Source organism: Pecten maximus, chromosome 14 (assembly GCF_902652985.1).
Source record: "Pecten maximus chromosome 14, xPecMax1.1, whole genome shotgun sequence".
NCBI lineage: Eukaryota > Metazoa > Mollusca > Bivalvia > Pectinida > Pectinidae > Pecten > Pecten maximus.
The window spans coordinates 15,509,378-15,529,652 of record NC_047028.1 but is presented as its reverse complement, the minus strand read 5'-3'; the positions used below and the strand labels follow the sequence as shown (position 1 = coordinate 15,529,652).

Below are 20,275 nucleotides of genomic sequence, written 5' to 3'. Positions count from 1 at the left end.
ACAAGAATGCTGATATTGAATCATAACTTAGACAACTGCGGGACAAAGTCTATGTTTCTTGGTACTTTTTATCAGCGTTCCTAAATAATCAGTTCAAGGTTACTTTCCAATCTCTTTCAGATTATGTTGAAGTGAAGGATGGACGGGCGGCAGTGTGTCGAGATGCGGTCCGTGGAAAGTGTACGCGTGCGATGTGTAAATACTACCACATCCCCATACCACTTCCTCCTTCCAAGTAACCACGGCCACATTGCATTATGATTCTTTTTCATTTAGTTGCCATGACAACCAGGAGGGATAAAAGTGGGTCATTGCGTTCTCAATATGTTTGTTTTTTAATACAAATGGATTTTAAGTGTTTGTATTCCACAAAGTTTTATGAGGATTATCATGTAGGTGGGCGTGGCCTAAGTCGCGGGGATGATTAATTTACTGATGTAATACAGTGATCTTGAAATCGTGGACTTTGACCTTGTATTCTTCCTTGCCAATGGATTTTTCTACAAATGATTCCTGCCCAAGGAATCATGGTGCTATGGAAATGAATCCGTGAAAGGAATCCGGTGATGACCTTTTCTCTGACCTTGACAATGACCTTGACCTGTGTATAAAATGTGAAGGAATCATAGTTAAGTGATTATGTTAGAATTGTCGAAGGCCTGTTGTCAAGTTAACAGCAACAGCTTCAAGGAGTTTAGTGGCAAGACTATACTTGCGGAAAAGGAGAAGAAAAAGTCGCCGAAAAGGATAATGCATTTTTTTCCAGATTTCAGAAATTTCAATTTTTTATTTACATTCAAGTGATAGATTATACAGCAAAATTGAAAAAAAAAGTTTTACTTGTAAACGATATTCTCCACAATATTGAATATTGCTCAAATATTTTTTGTTGTTTTAATCCTTTCATTCAGAGAAAAACCCTGTTGATAAATATTGTTATATAATAACATCAATCAGTTTAAAAGATTGCCCTAGTTGCTAGACGATAAAGTAATCTTGACACAACTACGCAACTAATTTTTTAGCCTAATTTTAATTTTTGAAATTTGGGCGTTAGTGACGGATTGATTTGTTTTTTAATCCTTGCTTAGCCTGCCACTTCCTTGCTGTTTTCCCCCATAATGCTATATACAATATGGCGACCCGGAGTGAAGCCCTGCCAGCCTTCAAGAGTTTTTAGCAGCTATGATTTTTGAAGTGTTTATTTTGTACCCATATGGAGATGCACGTTGCGCACACGACAAGAGAATACGTTTGATATGTATAGATTACATGTGTTTTACACTTAATGCATGACTGTTAGAGGAACAGTGGGGAGTTGTGACACATTTTAACAACAGAGTTATGTCCCTTGATCACTTCAACATGGTACTCGGTAAACTTAAAGGTGTAGAGGGGAGATGGTTCTTAGTTTTTTTTCTGTACTGTTTGTAGACATTGTTTTCTTTCTGTTAGGCCTAAAATCCAGTTTGTCTACTGGTAGATATGTGCTACTTTGCCATTGGTTGGCCCTACTTGACAAATCGGTATGCTCCGGATATTGTTATTAGTCGGTAACTTGTATCTATTTAGCAAGTCTTATCCAATCAGAGCAGTATAGACCAAGTTTTTGTAGATTATTTGAATGCCAAATGTTAGGCAGATAGTGAATTTCTGAACAAGAAGGACCATCCCCCCTTTACATGATAACCTATTCTGTGTACCTGATGTTTGTTATGAGTGTAATTTTTTAGTTAAAGATACTGTTGTAAATTATATATTTTGATGAAAAAGGTGCAATTTCTTCTACAAGGTGCACACTAAACTAATTTGTTATGATGAACAATTGTTTGTTTGTTTTTTTCTTTATAATTTTTTTTTCAAAACTGTGCCATAAAGTTTTCTCTGCTGATGATGGTAGGGAGATATATATATATGTATACCCTTCTGTGCTGAAGGTAGTAACCAACACTGTTCCATTGTCACTGTTTTAACCAATTGAAGATTTGTATGTATAAAAAGACCTGAACCAAGGTCACGTGTTCCAAACATTTAATGTTCATATTCTAAAATTAACCATTGTGAGTGATAGTTGATCGATACAATTTAAAACAAATTATATAATGGATTAATTGATGACTATAAGTTAGGTCGTCAATTGCGAAATTGTCACAAATCCATGTTACAAAACCTGTAGTGTTACTTTAACCTAAATTACTATTTGACTGGACAAAGGCTTTTTGTTCATACAATTCCTTACATGTACAATATTTTTTCTTATATATTAGAGTATCATTATCGGTGGTAGTTATATAAGTAGTATTTAACCTTTCTTCCCCACTTACATAATGGTACAACCCTTTTGACCCAACTCCTCTATTAGAAACCCCTGTTCCACTAATGGGGAGCATCCAATAAGGAAAGTTGGTGTCAGACAGGGCGGCCATTCTCAACTTTGTTTTTGAGAGACAAACGATGTAGCCTTATCTGTTATATGTATGTGATTTTGAAATAGACATGTTGTTACGACCATTTTAATTGGTCAATTAAGCATGCCATGTGACTGATTATATCCAGTTAGTACAAATGTCATTTTTGGTGGATTATCATACCATATTTGGAGTGAGATGCGTGTTGGATGGATCAGAGGGTGTTAAGAGGACTGTTATAGATTTTTTGTGTATATATATTTTACATGTCTCAAATTGAAGAAAAAACCAAATATGTTTACTTCATCTGTTGAATGTCTACATATCACTGTCCATGTCATTTGCTGAGTTGTTGCCCAAAACGGGGAATAATTTCGGCTGAGAAAGCCAGACCTTTAAAACAGGCGATGGGAAAGGTCACATACACAATTCTAAACCATTGGGGAACAGTTACAGCATTAACAGATATGTTCCGATCTGTCGCTACATTACCCTGTTTATATCTGGGGAATTGTACCTAATATATAAATATTTTACAAGTCTTTGTAAGAAAACAATAGCCTCTGTTTACCCAGTTATATACAATTCTTTGTTAACCATTTTGTTGTAACGGTTACTCTGAAATATCCACACTTTGACCTTTGACCTTTCCCATTCGGTTATAGGTTTCCATCTGCTGGTAGCATTGAAACTATTGAACCCATCATTTCTTCCAAAATGTGATTAAATTCAATAATTAAATATGCAAGAAAGACTATTTTTTCCAACAAATTTTTCAAATTTTTGAGAATTAAATTCTCGCCATTTGGGCTATTTTTATCTCTTTTTCATTTCTTTTACTCAGTGGATTTTGATATGCGATTTGTATTTTCTCATTTCGTTCTATATATATTGTTTGATAGTCTATGACATAGCATAATAGCATATTCGGCTCGTCCCGTTCCACTGCTACGCACGGTTTATGATGTCGCAGCCACAGTACAATGAAAATGTCAAAGTTATCCAATCAGTTTCGCTGTCGTTTTCTTAAATATATTATTTTTATTGGACAAGACTTTTTTCAAGAAATAGTTTTGGTTAATTGGTTTTGTTGGTGAATTTCCTGGATTTGTCTCTCTTGTTATCTAAATTAAGTGTCTGCAGCGATACCTACATAGGCAGTGTTTTTATGAAAGGCACCCAAGCCCGTGAGCGGCGTGTTCATAACTTCATTTTAATCGGTGTGGTTTTGTGATAACTTGTTATGTATGTTACAAAACCTATTTTATCTGTAGAATACTAGATGATTTTACAGTACCGGGGTGATCTGTAGATTCAGTGTCTCTATATGTTGTTTCCTAGTTCCTTCTGCCCAAACGTACATATACTTGTGATATTTCTTATCGCCAGTTGACGTATTGAAATAACCCCAGATTTTTCAGAATCTTGCTTAAGGGAATTTACGAATTTTTTTTATAATTTCTTTTTTCAATTTATAATAGAGTCAAACTCTTTTTTATTGTGATTAGGCAAAGAAAAATTGATAAGATGGAGGTGATTTGTTTTCTTTATGAAGAGATGACCTTGTTGAAATAGGTGTCAAAATGAATCTATTCTGACTTGTGATTGGTTGTTGGAAAATTTTGAAATTATATCTTATAGTTCAATTACTGTTGTTACAGAAGTTCAATGATTTTACAAAGCAACATGTGATGTATAAGAAATGACATCTAATAAGGTTGTTGTTCTGTGGCCAAGACCACTTCAGTGTGTTGACAGTTAATGGGAAAAGTACGTAATGTTATGTAGATTTTTAGTGTTTGGGTAGGTTGTGTTTCAGCGACAGGAAGTCTATTACAAAGGTTAGTCCTGGGGGTAGGTTGTAGTTGTTGTCCAGGAAAGGACTATTCCTGCATGTAAAGTGCCATAACAAACATCGTTTTCTCAGGCCACTTCAATGAAGGCATTTATTGTGTTCATTACCATAAAGACAAATGGACATACCCCGTTTAAATTTGAAAATTACTTTTGGAGTTGGGCTCAGGTTCTTTTCATCAATCTGGTTTCAGCTGAAAAAAAATGTGTTCAAGAAATCCAATATAGAGAGTTTAAACCACTTATAATGTTGCATCGAAATTGTTGAGTCATTTAAGTGCCATATATCTTAGACTAACAAATCAATTTTCCAGAGAAATTACTTGTGTGAAAAGTAGTTAACAATATACAAATAGTGCCACCTCTTTACACAAAATCTACTACAAAACTTTTACAGTCAGTTGGAAGTGCTGCGCATTGATGTATTGCATGAAATCCATTTTGCCATATTAAACTTATACTAGTACTTTGTGGTATAAGACGCCATATTTTAAGTGCTAAAAGATTATATTATATGTATGTGTGTATGTGTGAGGGTGTGCGTGTGTGTGTATGATTCAAATTTTGACCTTTGACATTGTATGGTTGACCTTTGGGCAGAAGTTACTATGAACTTAACATTTATTAAGAACATGTTATATGTAGTTGATGACTTGTGTATAAAATAGTATGTAATGCTTGTGGTTTCATGCCACAGGGCTGTGATGTGAGAGTTCATACTCCAAAGAGCCTTTGTGTCAGGCACAGCGATTGTTCCAACACATTACTAACCAGATTTTTTGTGTTGGATGCACTGCTTGGTCCTTACTGTTTTTGTGTCATGCACAGTGATTGGTCCATTAAACCAAGCACTTCTCATGTCAGACATGATGATTGGTCCATTACAGTAACCAACAATCTTTGTGTCAGACACAGTGATTTGTCCATCACACAAAACCCAAACAGTCTTTGTGTCAAACACAACGATTGGTCCATCACATAGTCACATGTTCTGTTGTATTGTTGTTGTTTATATGGTGACACGTTACTGTGTGTGAAATGGTTGATGTCCTTTGACGAAAAAGAAACATTTTTTTATTGATTATATCATTTTCTTTTGGAATGGTTCGAATCTTTGATGATAATATTTCTTGTATTAGATATATTGGTTATTAGTTAAAGCGTTCAGTTTTAAAGTCTAGATATTGAGCCATGACAGCATCTGATGTTGTCATAGTTTTTTTAGTCAGAATGGTATCGGAGTCACAAAACAGTACAATAAAGATCCTGTTACTATATATAGACTGTTACGATAGAAGTAGGTCCTGTTTATGTTATGCCCACGGGGAGGGCAAGATATATCTTAGTTGTATGATGATTGTGTGGTACGGTAACTAAGTCACATATGTGATAACATGTGACAAAAGTGGGCGACACACACGATCGTGTGTGTGGTTCGTGGTGGTGACAGGGGGATGTGACACCCATTTTTCGCTTTGTAAGCTTTTGTGTGAGCTGTTAATTACTTAACCAAAGGGGTTGTCTAACAACTCCTAGCAAAGTGCCCAAAATGCCATATGCGGATTGCTGAGTTTAAAACAGCTGATTTCTTAACTATGATCAAGTTTAACAAGTTTGTGCCATGCTTCTAATCTTTGAAATTTTCATAGTAGGTTGTAAAATTTGTGCAGGAAATTGCAGGAGTTTGCAGCAAGACTCAAATTTAATTTTCAAAGATGTGTAAGATGAATATTTCAAAATTATTCATTTTTTTTCTCAAAATTATAGAATAAATTTGCATTCTTGCTTTGTCCAATGGCATATAGAGTATGTTTTCAGAGAAATACATTCGTGCGTGACACAAACTTTTTATACTGGATTGTAGCTTTTAGAATTAACATTTTCCAAAAAAGCTGAACTCGCCATAGGTTTATTTTGAAAGCAGTTGAAAACTGCACCAGCGAGGTCATGAGTGTTCAAGATCAGAATTACGAAAGAAAAGAATGTTCAAACGAATGATTTGAAATATTGATTTATTGAAATTGATGGATTTTTTAAGTTCCTGCTGAGAATTGAGGGAATCATCCACAAAATGATTGGGAAACATTGTTATTTTTGGGATTTTATTGTATGATACATATTCTTTTTCATTTTTGTGTTTAATATTGATATAAATTGTCAAAAACAGTATGGTTAGTTCTCAACTGTTGTAAATTTTTCATTAGTAACCATGGTTTCAAAACCACTCTCCGGTGAAGGTCTTTATAAGCCACAGAGACTAGCAGATTCGTTTTATAGAAGTATATACATTCAATGTAGATTTTCAATGGTTTAATGACCTTACACTGAAATCACCTCCTATATATCTTTATAGTAGATTTGCTTGAGCTTTTCGCCAGACGACATTGTAAAGTCGTCCAACCATGCTTATATTTGTGTCATGTCTGCCTCCGCTTCTGACTCTTTAAGAGATGCCCAATAAACACAAACCTCGGAGTATAATCCAATATACATAATTGTAAAACAAATGTGTTGTGCTTTTTTGTCCTTGCATGATCTCACTTCTCCTTTGACCTTTCAACTTTCAGACTGGCCTTGACCTTTGAATATAGGGTTGAGATCACCTGTTTACACACGTTCTGCCAGCCATATGTGTATGTACCGACACAAGCATTTAGAGAAGGGAGTCATGTTCACGTTAGCAATATTGTACCATAGTATGTCTGTACAATGATGCGTGTGTGTTAAGGTCAACAAAATTTATACTTTCTGTATAAACCATCTTGCCATTGCTATTTAAAGGGGATAAAATACATCTTTCTACAAGGAACCGTCCAAAATAGTTCACATTTTTCTTATAATTGAATGACTTATTGTATAGATCTTGTTTTTTGCCATATAACAATTGAATATAAGAACAAGCTTTTTGGAAATGGTATTGCAGCTGCATTATGGATCATACTGGCTTTAAATATTGGCGGGCTTGGCTGTAGCCCTACAACAGAACCTGATTGGTCGACGCCACTATAATCAAACTTCGACATTTGTGTCACGTAACACGATCTCTCGCGATAGTGTTAGCACTAACCTCTTTAGATACGTGTACATTGTATGCTTTCTCTTTCCTGATAAATCATGGTATCTTACTTTAATCAGTTTTCTACTGAAATGGTAGTGGCACTTTGTCAAATTTTCAATTACTAATGACAAAACACATTCAGATATTTTCCGGGTCAATTTCGCCTGTGAAAATATCAATATTGTATTTCACAAATTTGATTTTTAATTGCTCTCTTCATGTCAGCAGTCAATAAGAATAAAGAAAAAAAAACACAATAGCACATTGGCATAAAACAACTATGGCTATGTTTAAAATATAATGTGGACTCAAAGCTGAGCAGATGAACAATGTTCCATATATAAGGAAATAGAAAATGGTTACTATGGTGCTGGGAAAGGTCAAGGACAGTTTAATGGTATCACTGCACGTCGTCAATCAGATTGATGAGCTGTGCTCTATTTCTGTTTTCAAACAGTATGTCTTATATATTGTAATATAATTTTAGGTGCTATTAAAACTAGACATTTACAACCGAGCCAAGCTCCCAATCATCGTAGGTGTTAGATCTTGTCTGTATCATTGTCGTTAGTAAGTGGAAGGTGTTTAGTTACGTAGTTATAAATAGTATCTGTCTTTCCTACAAACAAACAGTCATTTAAGAATAATAAAAGATCGGAGTCCGGGAAAAGTTTTAAACTTATATTAATCCGTTTCTTAATTAACTGAAGAAGAAACACAATAATACAACAATTTGCAATAATGATAATCGGAGCAAATGATTCGGCGGAGTGCACAAGACCAGGAGGTCACCCTGAAAAGGCCTACAGAGAACCTGACTAGAATTCAGTCATGGCTGACACTCTGTGCTGTTCTCCAAGCATCTTGTTGAATTCTGCACATTTTAATATCAAATTGCATACGAGATTAATCACAAATTATTCCTACTTTAAATGCATTTATTGATACCATACCATAGTACAAGGAATCTTCAAAAGATTTCCAATATTCACAAAAATTGCTCATCATCGTCCGAATTCTTATCGCATTTACACTTTGCATATAATCAGATATTTGTGGTGTCCATGTATAACGATGGTCGTGCGCTATGATTCCTACAGGTAGCCTTTAATCTTCTGATTCTGGTGGATTTCATTTTCATATTTGAAGTTTAAGCATTTTCATAAACTATATAAATTAGATTTTATTAATGTCTATGTACAATTGATACACCTCATGCAAAAATTTAAAGATTTTTTTTTTTTTTTTTTTTATCTGAAAAATGAAATGATCAGAAACAGAAGAAGAATCAGAAACTCCAGCAAAAGCACAAAATCAGGACAATGAAGAGGGGCTCGTGTTTTTGCAACATAGGTCTCACTTTTTAGCATCAAACATTGAGACGCCATTACAGTTTTACAACCAAATTTATCATGTAAGACTTTCGGACTGAAAATAATGATGAACTCTTGATTCTTGTTTACAAAATCAGTTTTTGAAATTCATACAAAAAGCATAATTGATTTATACCCAATAAATAGTGATTTTGTTTTTATTGGGGCTCTTCAGTCTGTACTGGCGTTCTTAATTGTTTGATGATAAATTCCTGTTTGATAAAGGCCGCTGGTTGGTCCCTGGCACTAGGAGGTACTTTGGGAGATTGCTTGTTAAAATCTGCTGGCTATTATATTCCGATCACTAAGTGGCTTGACAGGTGCTTCAATTAACGCAGGTAATTAATTATAAGTAGTGTACGTTTTGTTTTTTCATTAGAACTTGTTTTCTTAGATTGGCATTAGGTGCCTTTGTTAAATTTGTGTTTTCGTTTTAAATTAATTCAAAGATATATTAATGTAATTTTAACCTAACTTTATTCATGAAAAATCTCTAAAATAATAATGCATGATTCTTATGGTGCTAATCTGATGTTTGTTTTTATCCCACCGAAAAAATAACAATTCTTCAATAACATCAATTTTTATTTTTGATTATGTTTTGTTTTTCTTCATTAATTTCAAAGAGAGAACAAGAAGCTGTAAATTAGCATAATAGTTACTATCATTTTTTTTTCTACCCGAAATCTATTATATCTTAGATGTTTTCATATTTTTATGAAAAGAAACCAGCATGCATTTGTTATGATAATGATGCCCTACTTTTGATCTCAATATTTTTAACTATTTAGGAGTATTTTGGTTTAGTGTTTCCCAAACTATTTCCTATGTGCCAATGGAGATTAAGGAAGAGGAAGAATAGAAAACATACCCTGATAATCTATATGGCCACAGTGGTCAGTGTCTTAATACAGCTACGCCATGGAATGACATAATCCTCTAACCCAACAGTTCAACATTTTAAAACCAGATTAAAATAGACAAATATATATAATCATAATTTAAACATACTAGTTAATTCTCTTTTTTATTTTATTATTTTTTTTTTTTTAAATAATTTCCTTAATAAGATATCAAGACAACTAGGAAAAGGATATCGTTTATGATGTCATTGGTATAACATTTTAACAATACAAGGATATGTCATTGGTTATGCTGTGGGAGACCTGATCATTGGGGTGTTCCATACAGATCAGGGTATATACTGACCACAGTCTTAGCTATAAATACTTGGTAGTTTTTTTTTATTGGATCTTCGCGGTGGATGGACGGCTGTGCGCTAGGCTGGGCTTGTAACATCACTGAAGCTTTGCTGCTTCTACCCGTCAACTAATCTTTTTCCAGGTTAGCCTGACAGTCCATCTACTATCCCAGCATGCAGTTGTGTAGTCTTGCACACTTTCAAAAATGGCAGCCAGCCAGCTAGCATAGTGCGGTGCGAGGATCTTATTTTTCCTGCACGCATACACTTAAAAGAAGCAAGACAGGGGAAAACTCACCAAAGTTGTTTATATCATTATATGCCAAAGATGTCTTCCAGTTATTTCCGTGGAAATGAGTGTAACTCATAAATTTGTTTATTTATGAATAAATGTGGTGAAGTGTCTAGTTTTGTTTATAAAGAAAGACGCAATTGTTTATAATTTTTTGTTAAATCTATTGTAAATAGGTATTTTTTGGTTAAGGATATTCCTTTTCGTTCTTTTAAAAAAAGTTTAAGTACGTAGTCAATAAAATATTTTTCAAAATATAACCCTCATTGTGTTCAAACTTCCCATTCATCCATACATACTACACAGCGTGAATCACGTGACAATTAAGTCTGACCACAACAATACTTCATCAAACTAGCAAATCAAGCGAGTGTCATTTATTCAAAATATGACCAAACAGTTGTAGGCCGATCATACACAAGTTGATGGAGGTAATTACAATATTGTGTGAGCGCTCAAGGCGAATGTCCGTATAGAACATGAGCGAAGGAAATATTGAATCATTTTGAAATTGTGGCCATGTAAGATTCATTGGAAGCGATTGCTAAAATTATTGTCTTGTCTCAAATTTTGGTTACATTTTCATTTATGTGTACATTAGATATTTAAATAATGAAAATAAAATCTATAATAACAACATGCAAACAACTTAATAACTTACCAAACCTTCCAAATATCAAGAATGATGAGACGTGTTTACTTAAGGTACATGTATATGAAAACTTATAAAGATATGAACCTAAAAAGGTTGGCTAGGGCATGCATAAGGCATACCCTTCACGCGCAGTGAGGATATATATGTACATTTCTTGTCTATCCATCAAAATGTTGTCGCTCAAATGGTAATTTTCACAGATCTTATAATAAATCAATAAACTTTAGACGCACTTTATATTGCACATACCTAGGACAAATTCGAGCGCAGGCGTGGTCACCCAAATGATTAAGGACAATATATCATTAAAATGGAATACTGTCGTCACATCATGTTTGTTACTATAGCTGTAGTGTTTGTGACAAAGTTTGATGGAACTTCATTTGTACGTCTGCGCAAGTTTGGATATTGAATTGGTAGGTTTGAGTTCAAGGTCATATACCCAAAATAGAATTTTGTTGTCGCGTCTCTGACATCACTTGGGTGGCTGTTTTTGGCAACATACACATGTATTCTGATAAATTGGTTCATTTCATGGCGCATACTATGTATAATTTAAATAACAGCGTTATTGGGTATAAAACAGAATTGTACCAAAACAACAGATTTTATAAACGCCATTGACAGACCTTCTCCCGTCTTACTAAATGTCATGATAAAATATCTATACAAATTTCTACATAAGTCTTTCTTTTCTCAACCAATACGACTTCAAACAGGAATAATACTGTAACCTGACAGTCAAACATTAGACTTGGGACATTGTCTTACTCACTTTCTTCTGTGTAAGTCTGTACAGAACGTATCGAGGCTTTTTATGCCTTCTCGTGTGAAATGACTTCTTGGCTTCGTGCTTTGTTGTCGTATTTGCCATGACAACAGATGTCACCATTCTGGTCATTTTCCGATACTTCAGGAACAAAGGTTTGTGGTCGGTCATTCTTCCTTTATCTATAATATTGAACGTGGTATACCATGATCAGATGCCAATTTTCAGACAAAAATGTTTTCAATATTGTTCCTCATTCATCCTTATTAGCTCACCTGGTCCGAAGGACCAAGGTGAGCTTATGCCATACCGTGGCGTCCGTCGTCCGTCGTCCGTCCGTCCGTCCGTCCGTCCGTCAACAATTGACTTCTTCTTCATAACCGCTGATCAGAATTTGAACAAATTTGGTCAGAAGCATTCCTATGGGTAGGGGACTCAAAATTGTACAAATGATGGGGCTGACCCCCCAGGGGCCTGAGGGGTGGGGCCAAAAGGGGTCAATTTGGCTATATTGATATAAACGACTTCTTCTCTGGAACCGAGCAATGGATATCACTCATATTTGCCTGGTAGCATCACTTTGGGGTGGGGATTCAAAATTGTACAAATGATGGGACTGACCCCCTAGGGGCCTGAGGGGCGGGGCCAAAATGGGTCAATATAGCTTATTGATAATACCGACTTCTTCTCTGAAACCGAGCAATGGATATCACTCATATTTGCCTGGTAGCATTACTTTGGGGTGGGGATTCAAAATTGTACAAATGATGGGGCTGACCCCCAGGGGCCTGAAGGGCGGGGCCAAATGTGGTCATTTGGGCTATATTGATATAAACAACTTCTTCTCTGAAACTGAGCAAAGGATATTGCTCATATTTGCCTGGTAGCAACACTATGGGGTGTGGGGATTCAAAATTGTACAAATGGTGTGGCTGACCCCCGGGGGGCCTGAGGGCCAAGAGGGGTCAATTTGGCTAAATTGATATGAACAACTTCTCCTCTGAAACTAAGCAATACATATTGCTCAATTTTGACTGTGAGAATCCCTTTGGGGTAGGGATTCAAAATTGTACAAATGGTGGGGTCTACCTCCCTGGGGGCTGAGGGGCGGGACCAAAAGGGGTCAATTCGGGTAAATTGATATAAACAACTTCTTCTCTGAAACTAAGCAATGGATATCGCTCATATTTGCCTGGTAGCAACCCCCTAGGGTAGGGATTCAAAATTGTACAAATGATAGGGCTGACCCCTGGGGACCTAAGAGGCGGGGCCAAAGGGGGTTATTTTGGCAGAATTTATATAAACAACTTTTTCTCTGAAACTAAGCAATGGATATCTTTAATATGTGACTGGTAGCATTCCCTTGGGTTAAGGATTCAAAATTGTACAAATGATGGGGCCGACCCCCTGGAGGCTGAGGGGCTGGGCCAAAAGGGGTCAATTTGGCTAAATTGATATGAACAACTTACTTGAAACAGCTCATATTTGACTATTAGCATCCTTTTGGGTAGGGATTAAAAATGTTATAAAGGAAGGAACTGACCCCCCGGGGTGCAGAGGGCGGGGTCAAAAGGGGTCAATTGGTTTAAACAACTTCTTTTCTGAAACTAAGCAATGGATATCACTCGCATTTGTATGGTAGCATCCCTATGGGGTTGCGCCAAAAGTCAATTTCATTTCATGGATTAATGCATTTTTTGGCTTAAAAACCTCACGTACCCATATAAAATGCCCATGATATATTGACATAGCAATACCAGTGACAAATATACTTAATCATCATTCTTGTTTCATATCTCATGAAATCCAGGTGAGCGATACAGGCCCTCTGGGCTTCTTGTTTTAAAGACGAAATGGTGATCTGGCCCGGCGATAAAGATACACACTGACATTGGTTTAGATAATATATAATTAGCTCTGTATCTTTAAAACATAAATTATAAAACTAGTATTTCAAATAAACATCACTACAACTTGTGTCACACCGGACTATCACCAACATTGTAAGAACCTTAATTCACGTAGTTTCTCTCCCAACTTGTCAGAAAAAAGTGCTTTATTGTCTTTAACCGTAAGCCTTTTATGATACTGTAGGTACTGTATGTATGTCATCGATAGGTTGTCATTCTGAGGGCGGTATAGAAAATGTCATATCGGCCTCAACAAAAAGAACGCAAACCCCATGACTTAACCAATCGATGTTTCATTGTTATTATATCGTTTTAATGAACTAAGGGTATGCATTCCGAAAACTTTAATGTGACAGCTGCAGACTCCCGTGGACTAAATATTCTCCGGTAGCAAGATACACACATTAAATCTTTACAAAACAAGTTATATTAACTTATGTTAATCACGCTTGTTGGCCCAGATGGAAGCGTGCGAGGGGTCTTACTGTGGGAGAAACCGGAGTACCCGGGGGAAGCCACGTGGTCCGGCAGGTGACCCCATACATTTTCACGTCCGATCGGGGAATCGAACCCCGGTCGCCTAGGTAAAATGCCAGCCGACCACCACCAATGATGTGACACGCATATTTGTATTCCACCTTGAAATCAATTTAATAACTGTTTCATACAGCCGTTTATCTTTCTTTGACACCTCAGTAGTGTTATAGACTGAAAACAAACTCCGAAACGCCAGGAACAATGGAAGTTATGAATGTCTACAACGTCGGCCTGACGGACAGTGGGTGATGGTGAACGAAACCCGTGAATGAATCGGTTACTACCATACAATAGTATAACAGAATATCAACGGTAATTTTCCGGATAACATTGGATCCTTGCAAAGGTATTCTGCAGGATGCAATAATTTGAAATGTTTATATGGGGCAAAGAAGTAATTCCAACAGTGTGGACGATGGAAAATGTCAATATTTCGGGATATTTTCAAATGTCTGTGTCGTTGGTCGCATCATAGAACCGCCTTCGGCCCACCTCAGCCGAAGGTACTGTGTATCATGTCATTGCATTTGTATTCTTTGTGTCTTGATAAAGTGGCGGATTGCCTCGAAAATTTGACATTTTACGTTGTCAACACTGTTGTAATAATTTCTTTGTCCCATTTATATATATAAATCGAGCAGGGGTGAGATATTTAAGTCGCTGCATTGAGAAAATATGACAAACTGTAATGTTACAAAGTATCCCGTGTTCAGAGTTACCTGCCGAATATTTGTAAAAAAATAAACCACTTATTAACGTTACCTGTCTAACTATTGTACAGATTACACCAGTGTTGACCACTAATTAACGTTACCTGTCTAACTATTGTACAGATTACACCAGTGTTGACCACTAATTAACGTTACCTGTCTAACTATTGTACAGAATACACAAGTGATGACCACTAATTAACGTTATCTGTCCAACTATTGTACAGAATACACCGGTGATGACCACTAATTAACGTTACCTGTCCAACTATTGTACAGAATACACAGGTGATGACCACTAATTAACGTTACCTGTCCAACTATTGTATAGAATACACAGGTGATGACCACTAATTAACGTTACCTGTCCAACTATTGTACAGAATACACAAGTGATGACCACTAATTAACGTTACCTGTCCAACTATTGTACAGAATACACCAGTGATGACCACTAATTAACGTTACCTGTCCAAATATTTTACAGAATACACCAGTGATGACCACTAATTAACGTTACCTGTCAATTAACGTTACCTGTCCAACTATTGTACAGAATACACAGGTGATGACCTCTAATTAACGTGACCTGTCCAACTATTGTACAGAATACACACCAGTGATGACCACTTATTAACGTTACCTGTCCAACTATTGTACAGAACATACAGGTGATGACCACTAATTAACGTTACCTGTCCAACTATTGTACAGAATACACCAGTGATGACCACTAATTAACGTTACCTGTCCAACTATCGTAAAGAATATACCAGTGATGACCACTAATTAACGTTACCTGTCCAACTATTGTACAGAATACACCAGTGATGACCACTAATTAACGTTACCTGTCCAACTATTGTACAGAATACACCTGTGATGACCACTAATTAACGTTACCTGTCCAACTATTGTACAGAATACACCAGTGATGACCATTAATTAACGTTACCTGTCCAACTATTGTACAGAATACACAGGTGATGGCCACTAATTAACGTTACCTGTCCAACTATTGTATAGAATACACAGGTGATGACCACTAATTAACGTTACCTGTCCAACTATTGTACAGAATACACAGGTGATGACCACTAATTAACGTTACCTGTCCAACTATTGTACAGAATACACAGGTGATGACCACTAATTAACGTTACCTGTCCAACTATTGTATAGAATACACAGGTGATGACCACTAATTAACGTTACCGGTCCAACTATTGTACAGAATACACCAGTGTTGACCACTAATTAACGTTACCTGTCCAACTATTGTACAGAATACACAAGTGATGACCACTGATCAGCATTACATTGTCAGATTTACGTAATGTCACCTGGTGAGACATTGTATCACGGAATGACAAACTGTATCTTAGAACATGTTATAATTGATCCGTTACAAGGTAACGATACCAGCTACAGAAGAAATATTGTTCTTTGTCGATATGGACATAAAAAGAAGAATGCTGATCAATTAAAAATTTCAACAACAAAAATTTTATATCAAGAGAAGGGCAGTTCACAGGAGCAAACTGTACGGATGCCTCAATTTAATTCATTCGAATGGTGCCACGGTTCTGATATACGTGTGATCGACATTCTTGAAACATATGAAATTGCGGGGCTATAACGTCTCCTCATTTACATTGTTGTAATTCTTTTTGAAATTCCTCAATCGCCTCTTATCTAAGGTCACTTTCTGTCCATACCATCCCTAGAAGGACGAAAAACAGCCGTATGATAGATTTTTGGCTCTACTGTATCTAACTCTCTACTGTATCTAACTCTCTACCTTATCTAAATCTCTACTATATCTAACTCTCTACTCTATCTAAATCTCTACTGTATCTTACTCTCTACTGTATCTTACTCTCGACTGTATCTAACTCTCTACTGTATCTAAATCTCTACTGTATCTAACTCTCTACTGCATCTAACTCTCTATTGTATCTAACTCTCTCTACTGTATTTGACTCTCTACTGCATCTAACTCTCTACTGTATATAACTCTCTACTGTATCTAACTCTCTCTACTGTATCTAACTCTCTACTGTATCTAACTCTCTACTGTATCTAACTCTCTGCTGTATCTAACTATCTGCTGTATCTAACTCTCTACTGTTTCTAACTCTCTACTGTATCTAACTCTCTTCTGTATCTAACTCTCTGCTGTGTCTAACTCTCCACTGTATCTGACTCTCTACTGCATCTAACTCTCTACTGTATCTAACACTCTACTGTATCTAAATCTCTACTGTATCTAACTCTCTCTACTGTATCTAACTCTCTACTGTATCTAACTCTCCGCTATATCTAACTCTCTCTACTGTATCTAATTCTCTCTACTGTATCTAACTCTCTCTACTGTATCTAACTCTCTACTGTATCTAACTCTCTACTGTATCTAACTATCTACTGTTTCTAACTCTCAATTTATATTAAACGGCGGCCTTTTGTACAATTTTGAAAACGCGGTGGCCGAATGGTTAATTATAAAGTGCCCCAACACTTTATCACTAGCCCTTCACCTTTGGGATGCGAGTTCGAAACCTACATGGGGCAGTTGCCTGGTACTGACCGTAGGTCGATGGTTTTTCTCCGGGTACTCCGGCTTTCCTCCACCTCCAAAACCAGGCACGTCCTTAAATGACCCTGGCTGTTAATAGGACGTTAAAAATAAACCAAACCAAATTGTACAACCCTTCAACACTTACTTATTAACAATAGAAAAGACTTCTCGATTTTATAATAGACATATCAAAGAAGTAACATACGCAATACAGTTCATGGCGTTATACTATTTTAGCTCTACAAAGATGAAGTCTCGATTATTTGCAAAATGGCGACATTTTCAGAATAAATGCCGTTAAATGGATGATAACTTTTCCGTGAAGAAGATAGCGAGTTGCAATTGTAGGAATAAGACTTTCGAAGTTAACAATCAACATAAATTCATGTCAAACTTAAACCCTTCGTTTGGTTTGTTTTCGCAGCTGTTACACAAGGGTGATATGTTTATAAGTCATTATCATGCAAGCATCTTTTTCTGTCTTTCGAATAAGTAAATATTTCGAAAATAACAGAATTATGGGTGACAGGAAATCGACTAAAAATCTATCAATCAACATTCACTGGAATCAAAAGTAATTTTATCATGATCTCATTTGAAATGAATTATATAAAACTATGAACATGCTTTAAAAGCGTTACCAATCCTAGTATTGTAAGCAATCCTAGTAGTGTGAGCAATCCTAGTAGTGTTAGCAATCCTAGAAATGTTAGCAATCCTAGCAATGATAGTAATCCTAGTAGTGTGAGCAATCCTAGTATTGTTAGCAATCCTAGTAGCGTTAGCAATCCTAGTAGCGTTAGCAATCCTAGTAGCGTTAGCAATCCTAGTAGTGTTAGCAATCCTAGTAATGTTAGCAATCCTAGTAGTGTTAGCAATCCTAGTAGTGTTAGCAATCCTAGTAGTGTTAGCTATCCTAGTAGTGTTAGCAATCCTAGTAGTGTTAGCAATCCCAGCAGTGTTAGCAATCCTAGAAATGTTAGCAATCCTAGTAGCGTTAGCAATCCTAGTAGTGTTATCAATCCTAGTAGTGTTAGCAATCCTAGTAGTGTTATCAATCCTAATAGTGTTAGCAATCCTAGAAATGTTAGCAATCCTAGCAGTGTAAGCAATCCTAGTATTGTTGGCAATCCTAGTAGTGTTAGCAATCCTAGTAGTGTTAGCAATCCTAGTAGCGTTAGCAATCCTAGTATTGTTGGCAATCCTAGTAGTGTTGGCAATCCTAGTAGTGTTAGCAATCCTAGTAGTGTTAGCAATCCTAGCAATGATAGCAACCCTAATAGTGTTAGCAATCCTAGTATTGTTAGCAATCCTAGTAGTGTTGGCAATCCTAGTAGTGTTAGCAATCCTAGCAATGATAGCAACCCTAATATTGTAAGCAATCCTAGTAGTGTTAGCTATCCTAGTAGTGTTGGCAATCCTAGTAGTGTTAGCAATCCTAGTAGTGTTAGCAATCCTAGTAATGTTAGCAATCCTAGTAGTGTTAGCAATCCTAGTAGTGTTAGCAATCCTAGTAGTGTTAGCTATCCTAGTAGTGTTAGCTATCCTAGTAGTGTTAGCAATCCCAGCAGTGTTAGCAATCCTAGAAATGTTAGCAATCCTAGTAGCGTTAGCAATCCTAGTAACGTTAGCAATCCTAGTAGTGTTATCAATCCTAGTAGTGTTAGCAATCCTAGTAGTGTTATCAATCCTAATAGTGTTAGCAATCCTAGAAATGTTAGCAATCCTAGCAGTGTAAGCAATCCTAGTATTGTTGGCAATCCTAGAAATGTTAGCAATCCTAGTAGTGTAAGCAATCCTAGTATTGTTAGCAATCCTAGTAGTGTTAGCAATCCTAGTAGCGTTAGCAATCCTAGTATTGTTGGCAATCCTAGTAGTGTTGGCAATCCTAGTAGTGTTGGCAATCCTAGTAGTGTTAGCAATCCTAGTAGTGTTAGCAATCCTAGCAATGATAGCAACCCTAATAGCGTTAGCAATCCTAGTATTGTTAGCAATCCTAGTAGTGTTGGCAATCCTAGTAGTGTTAGCAATCCTAGCAATGATATCAACCCTAATATTGTAAGCAATCCTAGTAGTGTTAGCTATCCTAGTAGTGTTGGCAATCCTAGTAGTGTTAGCAATCCTAGTAACGTTAGCAATTCTAGCAATGTTAGCAATCCTAGTATTGTTATCAATCCTAGTAGTGTTAGCAATCCTAGTATTGTTAGCAGTCTTAGCAATTCTAGTATTGTTAGCAATCCTAGCAGTGTAAGCAATCCTAGTATTGTTATCAATCCTAGTAACGTTAGCAATCCTAGCAATGTTATCAATCCTAGCAGTACTAGCAATCCTATAAGTGTTAGCAATCCTAGCAGTCCTGGTAATACTAGTAGTCTTGACAATCCTAGTAGTGTTAGCAATCCTAGCAATGTTAGTAATCCTAGTAGTGTTAGCAATCCTAATAGTGTTAGCAATCCTAGTATTGTTATCAATCCTAGTAGTGTTAGCAATCCTAGCAATGTTAGCAATCCTAGTAGTGTTAGCAATCCTAGCAATGTTAGCAATCCTAATAGTGTTAGCTATCCTAGTAGTGTTAGCAATCCTAGCAATGTTAGCAATCCTAATAGTGTTAGCTATCCTAGTAGTCTTAGCAATCCTAGCAGTCTTAGCAATCCGAAGGTTCCCGCTGTTTTCTTATCGGCCTTTTAAAAATCTGACATGGGCCGACTTACATCAAAAGTCATGTCATAATGAAAAGGGGGAGGGGATGGCTATATTCGTTATGTGAATCGCGTGATTATTATTCTCACTGAAAACTATTTTCAAAAGGAGGATTGCCCTGTGTCACGCGAGATCTTGTCAGGTTACATGAAACATGGATGCGGGAGTTTTTGGAAATTCGGAGTTGGATTATAAAACGAGTGGATTGCCATGTTATTTATGGTGACATC

General features: G+C 36.3%; 2 protein-coding genes across 18 annotated transcripts in view; both read left to right on the top strand.

Moving 5' to 3' along the window:
- The window catches only part of LOC117341986 (muscleblind-like protein 3), a 178,784-nt gene extending 168,338 nt beyond the window's left edge, over positions 1 to 10,446 (top strand). For all 17 annotated transcript variants that reach the window (XR_004535727.1, XR_004535726.1, XM_033903913.1 and 14 more), the window contains one exon: positions 121 to 10,446. Coding sequence is in view for 15 of the 17 variants with exons in the window: in XM_033903913.1 (XP_033759804.1) it covers positions 121 to 239 (119 nt within the window). In the remaining 2 variants the exon portion in view is untranslated. The remainder of the gene's footprint in view (positions 1 to 120) is intronic.
- Positions 10,447 to 14,438: 3,992 nt separating this feature from the next.
- On the top strand, positions 14,439 to 20,033 carry LOC117341773 (sporozoite surface protein 2-like). The gene is made up of 2 exons (XM_033903636.1): positions 14,439 to 14,560; positions 17,981 to 20,033. The coding sequence occupies exons 1-2, from the start codon at positions 14,439 to 14,441 to the stop codon at positions 20,031 to 20,033; spliced, it is 2,175 nt and encodes a 724-aa protein (XP_033759527.1).
- The last annotated feature ends 242 nt before the right edge of the window (positions 20,034 to 20,275 follow it).